The sequence below is a fragment of the Gopherus evgoodei genome, chromosome 23 (assembly GCF_007399415.2).
Source record: "Gopherus evgoodei ecotype Sinaloan lineage chromosome 23, rGopEvg1_v1.p, whole genome shotgun sequence".
Taxonomy (NCBI): Eukaryota; Metazoa; Chordata; order Testudines; family Testudinidae; genus Gopherus; species Gopherus evgoodei.
In genome coordinates, this window is record NC_044344.1 from 12,147,816 (window position 1) to 12,165,121 (window position 17,306).

The 17,306-nt window shown below is 46.2% G+C and overlaps 1 protein-coding gene across 4 annotated transcripts in view; it reads right to left on the bottom strand.

Moving 5' to 3' along the window:
- Positions 1 to 493: 493 nt before the first annotated feature.
- GOSR2 (golgi SNAP receptor complex member 2) overlaps positions 494 to 17,306 on the bottom strand; it is a 29,711-nt gene continuing 12,898 nt past the window's right edge. For 3 of the 4 annotated variants that reach the window (XM_030541337.1, XM_030541335.1, XM_030541336.1), the window contains exons 4-6: positions 9,769 to 9,901; positions 4,449 to 4,589; positions 494 to 1,152 (exon numbers count right to left, since the gene is read on the bottom strand). In XM_030541337.1, coding sequence (XP_030397197.1) covers positions 991 to 1,152; positions 4,449 to 4,589; positions 9,769 to 9,901 — 436 coding nt within the window. In that variant the 3' untranslated portion in view covers positions 494 to 990. The remainder of the gene's footprint in view (positions 1,153 to 4,448; positions 4,590 to 9,768; positions 9,902 to 17,306) is intronic. The other variant, XM_030541338.1, reaches the window with a different exon arrangement.

The window sequence follows — 17,306 nt, forward strand, 5'->3', positions numbered from 1 at the left end:
GTTTTTTGAGGTTGGACCTGTCAGAGAGACGACTCGGATGAAGCACAGAACTTCTTCTACAGATACAAATCTACTGAGGTATATCCCTGCTCCCCAGCTGAAAGCAAAGGGATGAGAGAGCAGTTCCTAAAAGGTGGTAGGAAGAGGAACAAAAGTGGAGGTTAAACTAGACCTTTGAAAGCATTCTGCTGAACAGTATATCTCTGCTTCTGGGGTGAAGCACTCAGCATTCACTGGGAAAAGTCAGCCTGGGAAAGGCCTTTCAAAGACATGCAGGAGGTGTGGGAATAGACTCAGAAACTAGGGATCAGCAGCAGCAGCCGCTGAGCCTGAGGCAGTAAGAGCCACATTGGGTTAAAACTGTCTTTACCCTAACAAAGGAACTTGGCAGCAGCTGCGGTGATCGTGCCCTTCCCCGTGAGAGCTACGCCCCACCTCTGCAGAGGGGTCAGTTTCCATTTGGGGACCACTGAATTCACACTGCACCCCTCTCCATGCGTGTATGCTCTGCAGGGCAGGCCCCTGTAGGGTTTTATTACTTTCCTCACAAGGCTTCTGCATGTGGAAAATAACACAGAGAAACCCCCAGCACAGGGAAGGCACATCACATTTTTCCTTACAGTTCTTAACTCCTCCATCCCCTCTCCACTCCCCCCCCCAATAAAAAAAACGAGGTTATCACAACCATTCCTAGTAGAGCTGATCAAAAATATTCATTGCGCCTGGCTCCTGTGTAACTAGAGTCTGCAGTATACAGGCAACAGGCTAACCACATTAAAGGCTGGGCTCCTAGTTCCAATTATGGCATCCTCAGCCACATTTGCTCCCCTCTGCATGGCCCATATGTGATTACATCTCAGTGTCACTTGGCACACACTGCAGTTTACAGAGCAGGACTAACCCAAAGGTCACAATGAACTAAGCAGTACATTTGGGGAGGGCAGTCTGTCTTCATCCAAATGGTTCTCTCCTCTAGCTCGAATTATCAGCTCACGTCAGGTACTGCACCACAAGGAACATGATCACGCAGCTCAAGAGCATTCCCCCGATCATGAAGTATTTGTCCTGGAAAGCCCGCTTCTCAATCAGTCGCATCACTGTGTTCGATAAGCCCAGCATGTTGGCAACATCTAGGATTTTTTTGTGCGTGCCCTGAGAGTGACAAGGAGTTAAAAAAAAAGCCAAACCATTAGCTTTGTGTCCCAGCACTTCTCATACCACGTTAAGGATGTTTTAGCTCTGGAGACATGCTGGCCTATTTGATCTCCACACAGGAGATGGAGCTCCCCACTGACCAACAATTCTCACCACTCAAGAGGGAGTAGGATACCTGGGAATCAACTGAGATAGAAAACACACAAAAATCAAGAACAGGAGTGAGATCAAAGGTCCAGAATGAAGGATCCAGAAGGGGACATCACACAAGATCTCAGACAGTGTCTGCTACTACAAGAAGATGTTAAGGGAACCATGTCAGGGAACTTCTTGGGGGGTGACCCAGATACACGATCTAACAAATATACGCAAGATTTTACAGTCAGATATGCCTCTCTCATCCAGCTTCTTCCTCCTAGACTGATGGATGGCCAACGCCAGGAGGCTGACAAGGTCTCAAGACTTGTGGGGCCATTGATAAGGAGTGTAAAAATGAAAAGGTTTTGTGAGAAATGCACCCAGAATCTCAATAAGAGGATCTGGAGGAGACAGAAGAGGGCCTGCAACCTGGTGCCCCATGCCTGGCATGTCCCATGGACTCCCTCTTGCTGCTAAAGGGGGTTGGTCTCAGCAAGCTGATCTAATTAACAAGGCAGTGTATTTAAGGGAGATGCGCATATCTCCCTCCATTCCTGCTGCCTTGCAGAGTGAGAGAATTAACCCTTGAGGGCTCAGCCAATTGCTAGTTCATCATTTAGCAGTAAGGGAAATATCCCACCCTCTGACTCCTCCACCTCAACCAAGCTTCACAATCATCATCACTATGTACCAGTATTGTTTGTTTAAAACTGTGTGTGTGTGTGTGTGTGTGTGTGTGTGTGTGTGTGTGTGTGTGTGTGTGTGTGTGTGTGTGTGTGTGTGTGTGTGTGTGTGTGTGTGTGTGTGTGTGTGTGTGTTGAAAAAAAAATTCCAGAACCTAACCCCCTCATTTACATTAATTCTTATGGGGAAATTGGATTCGTTTAACATCGTTTTGCTTAAAGTCGTATTTTTCAGGAACATAACTACAACGTTAAGTGGGGAGTTACTGTAAACTGCTCCCAAGCACTTTCACCCTTTGCAAATTTGAGATGTGGCACTTCCTCAGCTGGTAAGCACATTATGGCTAGACTCCTTCAAAGCCAGGATGGGAACTTTCAAGGTTTGGCCACGAAACCAGTCTTATTTACAGGTGAGAGTGCAAGAATTCAGGACTAATAAAAAAAGTTTAGTACCGATACCCTGAGTCCTTTCGTCTGCCAGAGAAAAAGTCTAATATAGCTAGCAGCAACGTGAGCCTTCCCAACATGTTTCTGTGTCAATAGGCCTCAGTCCTGGAGAGAGCACATCTCTCAGGGTGAGAAAGCTATATCACCATGGCTCATTCAGTTCTTGGTAGGGTGACCAGATTATAGGAACAATCCCGATTTTTGGGTCTCTCTTATATAGGTTCCTATTACCCCCCACCCATCTCGATTTTTCACACTTGCTGTCTGGTTACTCTAGTCCTTGGTTTATCTGAGCAGAATGCCAGCAAGAGGGACAATTCATGATAAAGTCTGATGGTGTTTTTGGTGATGTGAACACTTGTTTCCTGGAAATCAGACAGACCCTGAGCACTGCACAGCCATGAGATGGTAACAGTTTTAGGTTCTTACTGACCTGGGCTGGATGTAACTCAGTGATGTACAGGTGAATGGTAATTCAATAGACAGCCTGAGGCACACAGTCCCCCAAAAGGAAGCAATGTCAAAACATTTAAGAAGGCAATTAAGCAATTCTCCCCACATTCAGCTGGGACTTTTGAAAGCTGTCACAATATAACAAGTTTGTAAGTGTAAAAGCTTAAATTGTTAACCCAGAAATGCTGAGTTAACCCATGTTGATGCCTTCTGGATTCAAATGACATTTGAGCGTCCCCCACTCTGCACTAGCCCAGGTTCCTCTGGTCATTCATAGAATATCATGATTGGAAGGGACCTCAGGGGGTCATCTAGTCCAACCCCCTGCTCAAAGCAGGATCAATTCCCAACTAAATCATCCCAGCCAGGGCTTTGTCAAGCCTGACCTTAAAAAACTCCTAAGGAAGGAGATTCCACCACCTCCCTAGGTAACCCATTCTCTCTCATGTCCCATGAAAGAGTTAATTCTGTATTTTTGAGCTGCTGTCACATTTGAACAGAGCCTGAAACAATCTTTAAAATAAGAGCAAAATGCCCTACTGATCAAGGGACATCAAGAGATATGGCCCCTTTCAATACAGAAATTCAGACAGGAATAGACTGTTTAAATGTGCTGGCTCTTTGAGACAGCATCTTTATCAGATAACTCAAAAAAAAAAAAAAGACAATTACTTTACAGAAACCTTAATATAAGTAGCTCAAAGATCTTTCCAGACATCAAGGCCTGGTCTACACTTAAAACATATACCAGATTAGCTATGTTGATGGGGGGGAGGGGGGTGTTTTTTTGGTTTTTGTTTTTTAAACCACCAAACATAGCTATGCCAGAATAAGTTATAACAGACGCACTTATGCACCTCTACCCCAATATAACGCTGTCCTCGGGTGCCAAAATGTCTTACCGTGTTATAGGTGAAACCGCGTTATATCGAACTTGCTTTGATCTGCTGGAGTGCGCAGCCCCGCCTCCCTGGAGCACTGCTTTACTGCGTTATATCCGAATTCGTGTTATATTGGGTCTCGTTATATTGGGGTAGAGGTGTATTGGCATAAAAGTGCTTTTGCTGATATAGCTTATGTCTCTCAGGGAACTGGTATAAAAGCTACACGGGCAAATAAACTGCATCTATACTAGAAGGGTTTACTGCTGTAGCTATACCAGCAAAACTTTTCTGGTATAGACAAGGCCTTAGTCTCAGAATCCATCTATAAGATATGCATTATTTCCCCCATTTTACAAATGGGTAGACAAGATAGAAAGAGAAAGTGACTTGATCAATGCCCCATAGTGAGTCAACAGCACAGCTTCAGAATAGCACCCAGGGGCCTGATTCCCAGTGTCCTATCCTGCTAAGGCATCCTAGCTCAAAAAGTTGTTTTAAGTTATTGTCTGTTACCACCTAAAACAAATTTCGAGGATTTGAACTTGCAGGTTAGTTGAAGTGCAGGACTGCTGTTGCCCCACATTTTGAACCTGAAGTGCTGGGTTTAAACAAACCAAGGGGTGTCTATTAGGCCTGGTCACCATACATGAAGAAACTTGGGGTCTTTTTGGTAAAAGGGATGCCCCACCTTTAGTGTCATTCTCTGGTCCCTCAGCCCATGCAGGATGCTGGTCCCACTGCCAATAAGATCATCCATGCCACGATGGGCATTCTGGAGGGATTCATTAAACTGTAATGTTTCGTCGATCGGTATAGTGGTGTCAGAGTCCTGTGGGGAAATGCAGTTTCTTGGTTACCTCTCCAGCTTGCTGAGTCACGCTCCCCCTCCCCAACCCCAGGCGACTGTTTGAACCAGAATGGACAGGCAAAAAATGAGCAGGGTGTGGGGGGAAATCTTGGGGGAAGTTGTTTTGTTTTGAAGAGAATGAACTATACAAATACGATGGCATCAACACTAGGAAACTGGTTCAGATAAGCCTTAGCTGACAATGCTTGAGGGAAGCGTTGTCCAAAGAGATCAGAGTCGGTCTAACTCTGCTCTCTGACCAAAAGGGAGCAGAACCAGGCTAAAGCAGTGCTTTTGAAACCTCCACTTTAAGGCCATGTAGAGTAGGACACTACAATAAGGAGCACTGAATTTACCACTAAGAGCAGAAAGGGGATTTACAAGGGAGTCACTTTATCATGGTCTGTAAGTATCCACAGGGGGAGGATTTCTGATAGCAGAGGGCTCTTTAAAAAAAACAAAGGCAAAAGATGTAAGGGCTGAAAACTGAAGCTGACATTCCGTCTAGAACAGGGGTGGGCAAACTATGGCCCACAGGCTACATCTGGCCTGCTAGCCATTTTAATCTGGCCCTTGCGTTCCTGCTGGAGAGCCGACTCTGGGGCTTGCCCCACTCCGGTGCTTCAGCTGGGGAGCAGGATCAGGGACTGCTCAGAGCGGCTTCACACATTGCCCCGCCTCAAACACCGCCCCTGCAGCTCCCATTGCCCAGGAACCGCAGCCAATGGGAGCTGCAGGGGTGGCGCCTTTAGACAGGACAGTGCATAGCAAAGCTGCCTGGCCACACCTCCATGTAGGAGCCGGAGAGGGAACATGCTGCTGCTTCTGCAAGCTGCTTGAGGTAAGCACTGCCTGGAGCCTGCACCCGAGACAACCCCCATGCCCCACCCCAGGCCTGATCCCCCTCCCACCCTCCGAACCCCACAGTCCCAGCCCAGAGCACCCTCCTACACACCCCAAACCCCTCATCCCCAGCTCTACCCCAGTCTACACCCCCAGCCGGAGCTCTCACCACCCCCAATCCCCTCCTGCACTCTGAATTCCTCATTTTTGGCCCCACCCCAGAGCCTGCACCCCCAGCTAGAGCCCTCACTTCCTTCCCACACCCCAACCCCAATTTCATGAGCATTCATGGTCCACCATACACTTTCTGAACCCAGATGTGGTCCTTGGGCCAAAAGGTTTGTCTACCCCTGGTCTAGAACAAAGGCACAATTTTTTTTAACAGCAACGATAATTAACCATTGGAACACACTGCTCTAGGACTCATCAATTAAGTCTGAGCTAGAACATCTTTTTCAGCAAGAAACATCCAACCAGAAAGTTCTGGGCTTGACACAAGAATATCCTGGTGAAATTATAGGGCCTGTGGTGGGAAAGGTCAGAGTAGGTGATCACAACGGTTCCTTCTGACCCTTAAAAAATACATTAAAAAAAAAAATCTATGAATCCTATCTTCTCTGGACATAGGGCAGATTAAAAACAAGCCAGGAAATAGGCAGTGAGCCATGAGAGAGATCATGCACTCTCATCCTGTTTTATAAACAGTATCCCTCATCACAGTTAGGGTGACCAGACAGCAAGTGTGAAAAATCGGGATGGGGGGTAATAGGAGCCTATATAAGAAAAAGACCCAAAAATCGGGTTTGTCCCTATAAAATCGGGACATCTGGTCACCCTAGGCACAGTAAAAAGTGGGTAAGGGAAGACTGTTTCAGCTGCTTCCTTGTCCTCTGAATGGCAACAGCATCACCCCTTTTTACTCTAATGGGAAATGTAACATGTGAGAATTAAATAACAACATGGACCCCTGAGAATGCCATAGGCTTGTGGCATCGCACTTGTCCAGAGTGGATTCTGATGATTATCACAGTGATACATTGATATGGTGCTGAGGGTGCTTTAAACATGTTTATCATCTGACCACACCTTTCTTCTGGCTATTAAAAAAACCCAATATCCAGAAAAAGGGAGTTTAATTTCAACTGAGGTTCCTTTCAGTCAATGGAGAGGGAATTTGGGAGTTCAGAATATTTGAAAAGCAGGGCCGTTGGTAGCAAAGGCATCCCTTATACCAAGGTTTTATTAGACACTGGACTTCAATGAACTGTTCATGGCTTTGAAGAAAGAGTCCAACTGCAAATCGCTCAGTGATCAGTCTCATGGATTGTCATTATTCCATGAGTCCATAACACTTCAGAGCAAAATGACCTCAATTTCCAATGCAAGAAAATTTTCAGGCCACTTTTATACATCACAAATCACCAAGAAGAGGGCATAAGCCTAATTTTTTCTTCTTTCATTAGGACAACAGCATACTGCTAATACTATAAAATCATGTTATTTCTACAGGATGGCACAGTAGAAGCTTTAACATAAAGATGAAATTTAAATATCTGTGAATCAAACAAAAGGTCCCAAACAATATTATAGTTTTTAATAGTACCATCTTCCATCCTAAAGAGCTTGATTCAGTTTGGTTATATACACCTCTACCCTATATAATGCTGTCCCCAGGAGCCAAAAAATTTTACCGCGTTATAGGTGAAACCGCGTTATATCGAACTTGCTTTGATCCACCACAGTGTGAGCCCTGCACACCCAGAGCACTGCTTTACCGCGTTGTATCCAAATTCGTGTTATATTGGGTCACGTTAAATTGGGGTAGAGGTGTACTTATCTCACACATTTTTGCTTAACACAACTGCATAAGATACTATGGGTAACAGAAAAATGCAAAATTATATAGATCATAAGCTATCAAATTTCCAGGGACTTTAGAGTCCCAAAGGGTAAGTGCTATGGCAGCAGCTGAAGCAAAAATTGTATCTATTTGTGAATTAAAGAGACAGGCCAGAGCTTTAAAAGTGACACCTTGAATTTTCTTTTTTAAAATGTGTTGTTAAAAGTCTCACTGAACATGTAACTGAAAAAGTTTAGAGGAAAATGACCTCTCCATATTCCAGTTTACATTTTGCATCTGACAGCCCTTTGTACAGATAGTGTTATGTTACTCTTTGTCAGTTTTCGCTTCTGTGGATTTTTCACAAAACCAGGGAGAGAAAAATCAGTGTTAGGAAAATGCAATTGTAAAGATACAAGAATTTGCAGGGGAACTCAATGGAACTCATAGCCCCCAAAACTGTCACTTTTAAAAACAGACTACATTACACGTTGGCATTCTTCAATGGGACAACCATCTATAATGTTGGGGTGGCCAATCAAAACGCTAAATCCTCGAGAGGTGCATTTACATTGGCCTTGGCACAACTGTCATGAAAATTTAACGGCTGGCCTAGGTTTTGCTTGACCTCCCTTTCAACAGTGAATGAGGACAAGAAAACCAACTGTATTTTATTTGTCTGAAAAAGGTTACTGGCCCTGGGCTAGAAGGAGCAGAAAACTGGAAGCTTGACCTATGTTGCTCAGAGCAGAATTTCTCTGTGTTGACATGGTGGTAGAGTCTCCCCATGTAGCAGCGAAGAACTAAACTGTATTTAACGTTTAAATGCAGCATTTGAGATTCTAAAGGGCAGCTGCTATCTTGTAAGAAAGTTACGCTTATGGCAGAGGGAGGTAGGGGACCCCAGAGTCAAACTTAAGTCTGTTTCCACCTAATTCTTGTTTGAATCAGAAAAGCTTCTGCACTGAAGCTACACAGAAAGGCTCTTGCAACTGCACCATCTTACCCCAGACAGATGAGCAATAACTGGCAGTCCCTGGCATAGAGGTGAGTAAAATGCTGTTAAATGATACCACTTGCCAACCACACTGCAACTCTAACGCTGTTCTTAAAAGGACATTCCGAAGCCTATCTGCGTGGTTGCTGTGGAGGGCTAACGTAAACTCTCATATTCCTGAGCTGGAAATAACCTGTACGTTTTTAACAGGCAGGGTTATTAATCATGGGAACAATTTACCAAGGTTTATGGTGAGTTCTCCATCATTGGAAACTTTTAAACGAAGACTGGACAATTTTCTAAACGATTTGCTCTAGTTCAGATACGAATTATTTTGGGAAAGCTCTATGGCTCATGTTATGCAAGAGGCCAAGTTAGATCACAGTGATCCCCACTACAAAAAGCATAACAGGGGTGCTTCTTTCTAGAGAAATTCTCTTTCTTTTGTGCTTGCCGTTTAACACTTTTCGCTTTGCTTTTAAAATATTGCCCTACATCCAAACCCAGAGTTTTCCTTTTCTACCTTCACAAACATTTGTGTCATCTCGCAGCAGACACTTTAGGCAGGGGTGGGCAAACTTTTTGGCTCTAGGGCACATCTGGGAATAAAAATTGTATGGTGGGTCATGAATGCTCACAAAATTGGGGTTGGGGTGCGGGAGAGGGTGCAGGCTCTGGTTGGGGGTGTGGGCTCTGGGATGGGTTCAGAAACGAGGAGTTCAGGGTGCGGAGAGGGCTCCGGGTGGGGAGTGCGGTGCAGGGGTGGGTGGCTGGGGGGGCCCTGGCTGGGGGGGCGGGCTCTAGGGTGGCGCTGAGGTGTTTGGGGTGCAGGAGGGTGCTCCGGGCTGGGATCGAGGGGTTTTGAGGGCGGGAGCGGGGGGATCAGGACTGGGGCAGGTGGTTGGGGTGCGAGGAAAGGCTTGGGGGCGCAGGCTCCAGGCGGCACTTACCTCAAGCGGCTCCCGGAAGCAGCGGCATGTCCCGTCTCCAGCTCCTACCTATGTGGAGGCGCAGCCAGACAGCTCTGCATGCTGCCTCATCTGCAGGCACTGGCCCTGCAGCTCCCGGGAAATGGGAGCTGTGGGGGCCACGCTTGTGGTGGGGGCAGTGTGCAGAGCAGAGCCCCCGTCTGCCCGTATGTGTAGGAGCCAGAGGGGGGCCTTGCCGCTGCTTCTGGGAGCTGCATGGAATGGCCCCTGACCCTGCTTCTTGGCTGGAGCGCCGGAGCAGGACCATGCTGTTGCTTCTGGGAGCCGCGTGAAATGGCCCCTGACCCTGCTCCTCGGCTGAAGCGCCACAGCGGGGCAAACCCCATACCCTGCTCCCCAGTGGGTGCTCGGGGGCCGGATTAAAACGGTCTGTGGGCTATAGTTTGCTTTATGGTCTAATCCCGTATCCTCCATTCCATCTCCTCCTCAAACCTTGATATAAAGGAGGCTTAATGTTTGGCTGCCCCCAGTTGTAGAGCAAGGGATATTTACGTTAGCAGTGAAAGTGCGTGCCAGGAGCTCCTCTCGCTGTTTCTCCTGCTGCTCCCGACTGTAACGACGATGCTGGAAGTTCCTCAGTGCTGACTGCAGGTGCTGGACATCATATTTCAGCTGGTCAACTCGGCTAGAAAGAATCAATGAGAGAAAGACAATAACCCCAAGGAAAATTCACTGACAAAAAACATTGTTAATGCAGAGTAAAAGTTACCCAGTGGTGTCTCATGCCCTTCCAGAATATCAAACTCAGCAAACGTGAAAACCAAGAAATACAGTCTGCTTAAGTGACACACCCACCCAACCTACGCTCTGCCCTCTTTGAGCAATGCTTCAATATGCTCCTAACACATACTTGGACGCTGCCTCTGCACTGTATTAAACAGGAGCTGCCTACACCTGCTCTACACACTGCTAAATTTTACACTTCCAACCCTTTTACAATCTCTTCATTTTTATGTGCATGACACCATCTAACCTGATAGATACTTTCACTTGCCCTTCACTAGAACTCCAGACCACACTCATCTCCCATCTCAATAGCAAGACTACCCCCTGCCCTGCTACTGACACCCATAAGAATGGCCACACTGGGTCAGACCAAAGGTCCATCTATCCCAGTGTCCTGTCTTCCGACAGTGGCCAATGCCAGGTGCCCCAGTGGGAATGAACAGAACAGGCAAACACCAAGTGATCCATCCCCCATCGCCCATTCCCAGCTTCTGGCAAACAGAGGCTAGGGACACCATCCCTGCCCATCCTGGCTAATAGCCATTGATGGACCTATCCTCCATGAATTTATCTAGTTCTTGTTTGAACCCTATTGTACTCTTGGCCTTCACAGCATCCTCTGGCAAGGAGTTCCACAGGTTGACTGTGTGTTGTGTGAAGAAAAACTTCCTTTTGTTTGTTTTAAACCTGCTGCCCATTAATTTCATTTGGTGATTCCTAGTTCTTGTCTTATGAAAAAGAGTAAATAACACTTCCTTATTTAATTTCTCCACACAAGTCATGAGTTTATAGACCTCTATCCTACCCCTCCTAGCCCCCCTTAGTTGTCTCTTTTCCAAGCTGAAAAGTTCCAGTCTTATTAATCTCTCCTCATACCAAAACTGTTCCATATCCCTAATAATTTTTGTTGCTTTTTTCTGAACCTTTTCCAATTCCAATATATCTTTTTTGAGATGGGGCAATCACATTTGCAAGCAGTATTCAAGATGTGGGCGTACCGGGAGGCCAACAATCGAGTGCAGAGCCACAGACATGCCACTTTTACAAGATGCTGCATACCATACTTGGCAGAGACCCCCACAACAACCCCACAAACCACCATGGCTATCTCCAAGGAGTTCAAGTCACAGGCCCCAGCTGCAAACAGCAAGGAGGTGGACAAAGAAGAGGAGTATGGGAGACAAGTAACCAGGAGATCCAGCTGGAGAGCGAGCCAGGACCTGTTTTTGACTCCATGGCAGTCAAGCCAATCAAGCACAGGCAAGCCCAATGCAGGGGAAGAAACGTCAGGTAAGTTCGTAAATAAAATTTCCATTGCAGGGATGGCACTCCCAAATTAGCAGGACACAGTTTTCAACTTTTCATTAATTTACTTACACCAGCAGAGGTAGCGGTACAACAAACAGAGGGAGTGTTGCCAACTGCTTTTCATTCCCCTGCAGAGTTCGGCAGCAGGAACCCACGCAGAACGCTTTGTTTATGGACACAGGGATGTCCCTTTGAATCCTCCTGAGAGGGGGAGGGATAGTTCAGTGGTTTGAACATTGGCCTGCTAAACCCAGGATTGTGAGTTCAATCCTTGAGGGCGCCATTTAGGGATTTGGGACAAAAATCTGTCTGGGGATTGGCCCTGCTTTGAGCAGGGGGTTGGACTAGATGACCTCCTGAGGTCCCTTCCAACCCTGATATTCTATGATCTCAATGAAATTTCCCTGGAGGTACTCTAGAAACCTTTTAGGAGAGGATTGAAGGGAGGGCTACCTTATTTCTTCTTCCGCAATAGGACACTTTCTACGCCAGGCGGCGAGAACTTCGGCAGGCACCATTGCTATAAACAAACTAGCGTCATACAAGCCTAGGCAGCTTCAGGATGCCAGCAGCAACTGTGCTGCCTCTACCTTGGTTACTCTTAGGAGCGAGATATCAGCTAAAATCACCAGCGCCTGTGGAACATGGTGCCAGTATTCAGTACCATTGCTCTACATTCATGCAACCGAGCAATTTCCTCCTCTGTTCCCACACCCCTGGCAGATCATACTCATCATAACTTGAGTTGAGAGTGGGTCCAAAGCAGAAGTGTCAATATTTTAGTCTTGTTTTATACTTTTGGGGAGCAAGTGAAGGGGGGGGATTTCTGAATCTTCCATTCCTGCTATCCTGACTATTCCCTTTGTGTATACAGACTACACCTGTCTGGTGATGTTCTCCTCCTAATACAGCATGGCAAGAAAATCCTGCAGCCTTGAAGAGGACTCTCTTAATGATGGGTGATCACTCATTACCAAGTATGATCATCTTCCAAGGGAGTTATGGGTCCTCAGATGGCTAATAAGGCCAATCCTTGAACCACAAGTTCTATTGCAATGAGAGCAGATGTTTTCAGGCTTAGCAGGAGGCTGATGACTATGACTGAAGCCAGTCTCTCCTTCCTCCTGCACCTCTTGTCCTCTTCAGCTTGTTGGTGAGCAAGTTCAAAATACAGGGGACCATCACGTAGGACATTTCATTTTAAGCAATACTGGGCAAGTGTCTCCCAAGTGTCAATGTCAATATTACACTTTTTTAGGTTGTCCTTCCCTAAGTCCTTATAATGCTTCTGTCGCCCACCCATGTTACGGTACCCTTCTTTCAGCTGAGAGAACAGGACCTGTTTTGAGAGACGATGATCTGGCATCCAGACAACATGACGAGTTCAGCAGAACTGCTGATGGATGATCATTGCCTCGATCCTGGTGGTCTTTGCCTCTTCCAGAACATTAACATTGGTGCGCCTGACTTCCCATTTGATCTTCAGGATCTTACGAAGGCAGCATTCATGGTGCCTCTCAAGGACTTTGAAGTGGTGTCTATAGGTTGTCCAAGTTTCAGACCCATACAACAGAGTTGGGAGAATAATGGTTGATAAACAAGAAGCTTGATGTCTGTTCAAATGTTGTCATCTTCAAAAACCCTGAGCCGTAAACGAGAAAAATATACACTGGCACAGCTCAGGTAATGTTGAATTTCTGCATCGATATCTGCCTTGGATGAAAGATGACTTCCAAGGTAGAGGAAATGATCGACGTTCTCCAGTGCCACTCCATTGATTTTGATAGATAGGGCATGTAATACCTCATTTGGGGAGGGCTGATAAAGCACTGTAGTCTTCTTGATATTAAGAGTGAGACCAAGACATGCGTAAGCATTGGCAAACACATTCAAGACAGTCTGAAGATCTTTCTCAGAGTGGGCAAAGGTTGCGTTGTCATCAGCATACTGAAGTTCCACAATAGATGTTGTGGAGTTCTTACTCTTGGCTTTCAGCCTGCTAAGCCTGAACAGCCTTCCGTCCATTCTGTAAATGACTTCCATGCCAGCTGTAAACTTCCTAGCAACTAGGTAAAGAACGACAGTAATAAAAATTGAAAACATGGTTGGAGCGATGATACAGCCTTGTTTGACTCCTGTTTGTACTTTGAAAGGTTCACTCTGAGAACCAGTGCTGCTTAGAACAGTCGCTTCCATGTATTTCTCAGGACATCCAATCATAGAGAGTACAGTCCAGAGGGCACAGCAATTCACTGAATCAAAGGCTTCAGTTAGATCAATAAAAGTCATGTATGGCGGTTGATTTTGCTCCCAAAACTTTTCTTGCAGCTGCTGTGCTGTGAAAATCATATCCACAGTTCCATGACATGGTTGGAAATCATGTGCCACTCCAGTAAAATTTCTTCTGACAGGGGCAGAAGGCAAGTTGCAAGGATCCGTGCCAGAACTTTGCCTGCAACGGCTAGGAGGGAGATACCCTCTTCAAGAAAGGGGATAAAGCGAATTGTGGAAATTATCATGGTGACAATCAGGGCATCCCTCCTTTCACTGGGTATCTCCTCCTTTATCCAGATTTTAAGGATAAGCAAGTAAAGCTGCCGAATTAGCTCTGGTCCACAGTCTTTAAAGATTTCAGTGGGGATCCCATCTAGACCTGCTGTCTTGTTGTTCTTCATCTGCTTGGTGGCACTGTGTACCTCATACCCTCGGGATGACCTCCGAGGGTCTCGGAGGTCATCCCGAAATGGTCGTTGAGGGATTTGCTCAAGAACTTCATCTGCAACCACAGAATTACAGTTAAGGAGATCTTCAAAATGTTCTTTTCAGCAAGAATTGATGGCTTCGTTGCCCTTCAGAAGTGCGGTTCCATCCTTAGAGCAAAGAGGATTCATACCATGGCAAATTGGCCCATAAACAGCCTTGGTGGCACTAAAGAAACCACATGTATTGTGGATGTCCACGAGATGTTGGAGTTCTTGCGCTTTCTCAGTCCACCATTTGTTGAGTTGTTCCCTCTCCATGGATCACCACTTTATAGTGGTGGAGAGGCTTGCATGTCTCAATGACCCTGAGAGCCATGCTGCCTGGAGTCATGTACTTCCTTAGGGATACCCATGGCAGAACGGTCAAGGATGAGGTTCCAGACGAAGTGTGATCCAAGAAGACCCTAACAGCAGAGCAGATGGAGGATAACTGCACAATGGAGGTGATACTGTTGTGTAATGTTACAACGGCTGTGAAGGTGGATGAAGGCTGCAGCAAATAGAGGATCTCCAATAGCCATGGTGCCCGTGCCATTGGTTTCAAGTCCTCTATCTGTCAAGGGTAGTGTGGTGACTGTTGTGCACCAGTCTCCCCATTTTAAAAGAAGTCCCGCACAGGCATCTTCCAGTTTTTGGAAAAAATAACATTGCACAAGTCAAAAGACCAGGGGGCAATCGGCAAGTGGTGATGGGAACAGGACAGTGACATCCAGAAGTTCCTAGTTACAGACCAACACACAGGTGGTGGGTATGATACAGTCATCTTGCTCAAGCATTGAGACGGGCTGAGCATCTCGGCAGCTGCACCCATGACGGAGCAGTCCTTTTTAGGATCCACCCTGTTCACCTTACATGGGAAGGGGATTAGAAAAGGTACCCTGAAAATAGTCTTGCCTCTGTTTTTCCTGGCTGAATAGCCGCATCCAGCGGGACCACCACCTCAGCAGTCGAAAAATGTAAGAAACTCTTCAACTTTGGAACTTGGAATGTATGTAATATAATATATGGAGTTATACTTATCTCATAGAACTGGAAGGGACCCTGAAAGGTCATTGAGTCCAGCACCCTGTCTTCACTAGCAGGATCAAGTACTGATTTTGCCCTAGGCCCATAAGTAGCCCCCTCAAGGATTGAGCTCACAACCCTGGGTTTAGCAGGCCAATGCTCAAACCACTGAGCTATCCCCCCCCCCCCCCATGGACAACTCAAATAGAGTGACATACAGCCATTATTGCTCGTGAATTGAGTCGGTTTAACATTGATATTGCTGTTTTTTCCGAAACGAGAAGAGCTGATGAAGGACAGGTGAGGGAGGAGAAAGGAGGATACACCTAATTCTGAAGGGGAAAAATCTATAGATGAACCCTGATTGCATGGAGTGGGCTTTGCTATAAAGCACAAGCTTGTAAGGTGCCTCTTCGAGGTACCAGTTGGCCTCAATGAGCGGTTTATGACATGCAGATTGAGCTCGCCAAAAACCAACAGGCAACTATTGTTAGCACCTGTGCACCAACACTGGATGCCGATGAGAATGTAAAGGAAGATTTTTATTCTCAGTTGGAAACCATTTTATCGGAGACCTACAGAAGACAAGATCATCCTTCTGGGGGATTTCAATGCACGTGTGGGACGAGACTCAGACCTGTGGAAGGGAACAATCGGGAAAGAAGGAGCTGGAAAAAACAATTCAAATGTAATTCTGCTCCTGACCAAGTGTGCTGACATGAACTTATTTACGAACACTCTCTTCCGACAAAAGGAAAAGTTCAAAACATCTTGGTGACGCCCACGGTCAAAGCACTGGCATCTCCTCGACTACGTTATAGTTCGTGCCTGAGATCATAGTGACGTACTTCTCACAAGAGCAATGACAAGTGCTGATGACTGTTGGACTGATCATAGCCTTATTCGATCCACAATGAAAATTAAGATTGCTCCCAAACGGAGGCTGCAAAACAAGCAGGTCAGGCGTAAGTTGAAAATTCAAAGGACCCTATTAAGCGTGACCACTTCCAAGCAGTCTTAGAAGAAAAGCTCCCATCAGAGTTTCTGCAAGAAATTGAGGAACACTGGAGCCAGTTGAGAGCAGTAATCATCAATGCCTGTCAGGAAACCATAGGCTACCAAACCAGAAAACATCAGGACTGGTTTGATGAGAATGATGCTGAAATTGAGCAATGCATTAATGAGAAGAGAACAGCATTTCGTGCTTGGCAGAATGACATAAATTGTAATATAAATATAGAAGCCCATGCCAAGGCGAGGGCAGAAGTCCAGTGTAAAACCAGAGAACTCTCTTCATATAAGTGGAATGACTGACCTAGATAAGGAGAAAAAAGGAGGATGGTGAGAGGACATGTTCTGCAAGACCCTCCCAACTGGTGCTGTATCAGATCTTGACAGAAGGCCTGGAGGGTGAATATGGCAGACCGTACAGAGAAGGAAAGACCAGGCAGAAGAAAGGCTCAGGAAAAGGAGAGTGAGATGCACTAGAACATAATGGAGCTTCTCCATCAGCAAACTCGGATGCTGCAGATTCTTATGGATCTCCAGGTTCAACAACCCTGGGCTCGAATGCCATTGCAGTCGTGTCAAACTGCAGCATTGCGCCTCCCTACATCCACCCTCAGCATCCTACATGGCCTCAGGGCCAGCACACCAATCCCTGCCTCTCCACCCCAGGGGAAATCCTGGACAACCACAGCTTCAAACACATCAGCTGTCGCTCCCACCGGTCAGCATATGTGTAGCTATATTTCATTTTCAGCTTTCTGCCAAGGGTTGGGTTCAAATTACTATGCCTGGATGTTGCTAAGATTCAACAGCTGTAACGTGCCCCCTTGAAGCCCTCAGGTCCTATAAGTCCTGGCTGGCTAGCAAACCTTGTGGGTATTCTGTCTGCAAATGCACAGCATAATTCATCTGGCTCACAAGCATTAGGAATGCACCTATCTAGACAACTTAACTTTTTAATGCAATTTTCAGTTTTGTCCCCTCAAAGTTGGAGTGGGTGCTATACACTAGCTGGGGTAAATGTCAACCAACTGAGACCATTTCAGCCCCAATCAGAACCTCTGTGTGATCCCTGTGGCTGTGCAAAAAAGTTAGTAGATGCCGTCAGCCTTAAGAAATCCTATTTTGTCCTGGAGCTGTATCTTGGGAACCTCTTGCTCAAACCCCCTCAAATTTGGGTCACTTATCCTACCCTGCTCCTCAGTGAGGCACACCAAATTT